At 44.8% G+C, this 5,000-nt stretch overlaps 1 protein-coding gene across 3 annotated transcripts in view; it reads right to left on the bottom strand.

The window, feature by feature from the left end:
• Positions 1-5,000, bottom strand: part of LOC135093687 (rho GTPase-activating protein 8-like) — a 36,810-nt gene that overhangs the window by 12,177 nt on the left and 19,633 nt on the right. For 2 of the 3 annotated variants that reach the window (XM_063993194.1, XM_063993193.1), the window contains exon 2: positions 2,650-2,760. The exons of the other annotated variant lie outside the window; for it this stretch is intronic. In XM_063993194.1, coding sequence (XP_063849264.1) covers positions 2,650-2,760 — 111 coding nt within the window. The remainder of the gene's footprint in view (positions 1-2,649; positions 2,761-5,000) is intronic. 3 annotated transcript variants of the gene reach the window in all.

Raw genomic sequence — 5,000 nt, 5'->3', positions numbered from 1 at the left:
AGGAAGAAGGAAGGGGAATAATGGAGAGAGAAAAAAATACATGCAAAGTTTGAAAATAAATATATACAGAGAGAGAGAGAGAGAGAGAGAGAGAGAGAGAGAGAGAGAGAGAGAGAGAGAGAGAGAGAGAGAGAGAGAGAGAGAGAGAGAGAGAGAGAGAGAGAGAGAGAGAGAGCCTTGAGCCTGTATGTTTAAGGTGACCTAAATGTGAACTAACCTGGTGATGATGATGATGATGGTGGTGGTGGTGATGATGGTATACACACACACACACACACACACACACACACACACACACACACACACACACACACACACACACACACACACACAGCTATACGGTATAGTTCAATGAGAGCGTTACTTCTCCCGCTAAGTGTCGTCCCACAACGAAGAGGAGGAGGAGGAGGAGGAGGAGGAGGAGGAGGAGGAGGAGGAGGAGGAGGAGGAGGAGGAGGAGGAGGAGGAGGAAAATTATAGACAGGAGGAAGTGAAGACGTGCTAAACAGGCTTAACTACACACACACACACACACACACACACACACACACACACACACACACACACACACACACACACACACACACACACACACACACACACCTTGCATGACAGGTAAGAAGGGAGGGGTTAGCGAGGTCGAGTACTAATTATAAGGCAAAGGTGTACTAAAACGAGGTGCAAGGATATCACACACACACACACACACACACACACACACACACACACACACACACACACACACACACACACACACACACACACAAGGGCACTGTCAATATACACGCGTTAGTCACTGGTGTTGAATGAATGAATAGAGGAGGAGGAGGAGGAGGAGGAGGAGGAGGAGGAGGAGGAGGAGGAGGAGGAGGAGGAGGAGGAAACAAAACTACGGAAAAAATATATATAAAAAAAAGGAAAAACAATAATAACAAAACAAAGAGGTGACGGAGCAGAAAATTAGAAAAAATACACAAAAAATCTAGACAAAAAAAAAGACGAACACAAAGAGAGAGAGAGAGAGAGAGAGAGAGAGAGAGAGAGAGAGAGAGAGAGAGAGAGAGAGAGAGAGAGAGAGAGAGAGAGAGAGAGAGAGAGAGAGAGAGAGAGAGAGAGAGAGGAAGGCGTAACTCAACGACCTTACTACTTACTGCCTTGCCACACGTGCATGCAGAACCAAAGGGCGCGGCGTAGCAAGGTATCAGAGTTTAAGATGCAGAAACATTAGTAACTCATATTCTGCAACACTGCGCGGCGCCTCCACTACATTCAAAAGGCTCTGGATGAAGTGACGCGGGTTTTCAAGGGTGTTTTTTTTATCGTTCAGTGACAGATTAACATGATCTCTACATTATGAACGGGGGAAACACTCTTGAGAACCCAGCTGGTCATCTCTGTGGCCTTGAAAAACTTGTGGTGAAAGAAGCGTTTTAAAATAAGGGACAGAATGATACGATGAGCCCTCTCGAATCATGCAACAGTAGGACATTAATATATAAATACGAGGCTTGGGTACGGCTCCTCTCCGTCTCCGTATGTGGCTACACACACACACACACACACACGTACATAAAATATCGTGCGTGTTTGTACGTGCGTGCGGCTATGCAATCAGTTAGTCAGGGCGCGCTAGTGGGTCTTATGAGGGGGCGTGGGTTAGATGGGCGTGTCGAAGGCTTGTGTGTTGCGGGGCAGGGGGCAGGAAGTCATGCAACTAAGCACCGTGTTCCCAAGTGCTTCCTAGTCTTGTTTTGCCTCGTCTACTCTTAAAGCTGTAGTGAAGGTGACTGTGTGTGTGTGTGTGTGTGTGTGTGTGTCTGTGTGTGTTTTCATGATCCCAGCCATAGTCTTCAAGCGTGTTTTCATGACTACAAATAGGCTTACAAACATAGGGAATTTTTTTTTTTTTTTTATTTGTAAGGTGTTTTTATGATTCTAGTAATGGTCTAACAGGATCCAGGGGAACGTTACTCGATTTCCAGTAACATTTCCATGATCGTTGTGATAGTTTACCAGACTCTAGGGGAAGTTAATGAGTTTGCAAGGATTTTTCAATGATTTTAATAACAGTTCAGTAGACCCCAGGGAAATTACTGGGACCTTTCATGATTTTGGTGATAGTTTAACAGGCTGTAGAATTTGGGAGATGTCATAACCCAATACTCTGACAGTCTCAAGGGAAGCTACCGAGACACTGAAGGGCATGATCTCCAGACTACTGATAGCATAACAAGAACTCCGCACCACCAATGAGAAGACGGAGAACACACCACGGAAACCTATTTGAATTTAACCTTGAAAGCCAACCGATCCCTGTATGTGTCTTCTGTACAATCTCCTCTTTCTCTTCTTCCCATTCATAATATTCTTCCTCCTCTTCCTCCCACTCACTTTATTTTCCTCCTCCTGCTGGTGTGAGAGAACAAAGCGTTTGAGTACGGGTCTGCGAGGTGTGTGTGTGTGTGTGTGTGTGTGTGAAATACGTGCAGGGAGGTGAAGAAATATGCGTGCAGGGTGACAGTTACAGCGCGAGTGAGTGGTCTATCAGGCGTGCGTGCGTGGAATTGCATGCGTGAGATTGCGTGCGGATTGCGTGAGGGTTGGTGGCCTGCTGGCTGGCTGGAAGGAGGGCGTGGCGTCCTGGCTTACCGGTGACTGACGATGCACTGTGCAGCTCCGTGTCATCAAACTCCAAGTTGGGTTCGTAATCATGGAAGTCACTGAGGCTCGGGTACGGCTCCTCCCCGTCTCCGTATGTGGCTACACACGCACACACACACGCACACACGCACACACGCACACATACACACACACACATACGCACCAAGCAGGCAGGTCAGGTTTGGTTGGGGGGAAAAGGAAAAGAATTTGTGGTTAACTTAAAAATTCACAATATAGGAACAATAATGATTTTGTGTGTGTGTGTGTGTGTGTGTGTGTGTGTGTGTGTGTGTGTGTGTGTGTGTGTGTGTGTGTGTGTGTGTGTGTGTGTGTGTGTGTGTGTGTGTGTGTGTGTGTGTGTGTGTGTTTTATTTATTTGTTTATTTAGGTTTGGTTATGATGCTTCAATGATACTGGCCGGTCTTGCTCCCGTGTGTGTGTGTGTGTGTGTGTGTGTGTGTGTGTGTGTGTGTGTGTGTGTGTGTGTGTGTGTGTGTGTGTGTGTGTGTGTGTGTGTGCGCGCGCATCGTCACGACATGATGATTTAGCTGAATGATTTTGCAGTTCTTAATACAACACGTCTTAATTTTCTCCAAAGAATTATTATTATTATTATTATTATTATTATTATTATTATTATTATTATTATTATTACTGCTATTGTTATTCTTGGAAAGATGGGAAGGTGGGAAGAGTACTACGTAGGAAGAGTAGTAGTAGTAGTAGTAGTAGTAGTAGTAGTAGTAGTAGTAGTAGTAGTAGTAGTAGTAGTGATGGTGGTGGTGGTGGTGGTGGTGGTAGTAAAAGTAAATAATCAGCCATAATATATAAAAAAAACATCTTCCATTTTCTATATCTCCCTTCCCCCTTCTTTTTTTCCCCCATTTCTCCCTATCTCCCCTTCCCCTGCCTCCCCCTTCCTTCTTCCCTCTCTCAATCTCTCACGCATCACCCCTTCCCCGCATACTCTCTCCCTCATAACCCCTACCCCTCACCCCCTCACCCCCTTCCCTACCCCTCACCCCCATCACCACCCCAAGGCCCCTATGACCCAGCTGGAGCGACCCTGACCTCAATGCCTCGAAAAATCAATATGGCGGATGCTGGCAGGAGTTCCCCTCTACTCTATTCCTCTCCTCTTTCTTGCCTCATCTACTCTCTCTCTCTCTCTCTCTCTCTCTCTCTCTCTCTCTCTCTCTCTCTCTCTCTCTCTCTCTCTCTCTCTCTCTCTCTCTCACCTTGATCTATATTCCTTCCTGTTCCCTCTTCCTTCCATGCCTCAGTGATGTTACTACTACTACTACTACTACAACTATTACTACTACTACTACTACTACTACTACTACTGGTGCAACTGTTACTACTTATACTACTACTAAAATAATAATCAATAAGGAAACATACACGAGAGAGAGAGAGAGAGAGAGAGAGAGAGAGAGAGAGAGAGAGAGAGAGAGAGAGAGAGAGAGAGAGAGAGAGAGAGAGAGAGAGAGAGAGAGAGAGAGAGAGACGAAGGATAGACACAAAAAGAAAGAGAAACTGAGGAAATAATCACTTTTTTCCTTGTCTCTCTCTCTCTTCCTCTTCCTTCCTTCTTACTGATTATATTTTCCTTCAATACTTATTTTCCTCCTCTTCCTCTTGTTACTCCTGCTCCTCCAGTACATCCTTCTCCTCTTCCTCCTCTCTTTAGCTTTGTTATTTTCTTCTCCTCCTCTTCCTATTCATATTTTTCCTCTTCCTTCTCCTCCCCCTCCTCCTTTTGTTATTCCTCTTTCTTCTCATATACTGCCTTTTCCTCTCATTCATTTTGTTATTCCTCCTCCTCCTCCTTTTCCTCCTCTTCCTCCTTTTTCATCTCTTACCTAATATTACAACTTTCTTCCTTCACCTCTTCCTCTTCCTCCTCCTCTTCTTCATTTCTCATCTTCCTTTATCATCATTTCCTGTCCTTCTTCCTATCCTTCTTCCTTTCTCATCAATTCCTATCCTTCTAATATCTCAGCTTTCTTCCTCCTCCTCCTCCTCCTATTCCACCATTATCACCTCTTCCTTCTTTCTCATCTCTATTTTCCTATTATCACAGCTTTCCTAATTCCTTAATTTTTTTCTTCTCCTCCTCCCTCCTCTTCCTCTTTTTTTTTATTTGTATCTTTCTAATCTTACAACTTTTCTTCTCCCTTCTTCTTTCACCTCTTCCTCCTCTTCCTATTTCACCATCACCTCCTCTTCCTCCTCCTCCTCCTTCCTCATCTCTACTTTCATAATATCACCTGTTTATTATCACCATCACCACCTCCTCCTCCTCCTCCTCCTCCTTCTTCTTCTTCCCCTCCTTT

This window comes from Scylla paramamosain, chromosome 43 (genome assembly GCF_035594125.1).
Source record: "Scylla paramamosain isolate STU-SP2022 chromosome 43, ASM3559412v1, whole genome shotgun sequence".
NCBI lineage: Eukaryota > Metazoa > Arthropoda > Malacostraca > Decapoda > Portunidae > Scylla > Scylla paramamosain.
This window is presented reverse-complemented; position numbering and strand designations above follow the sequence as displayed.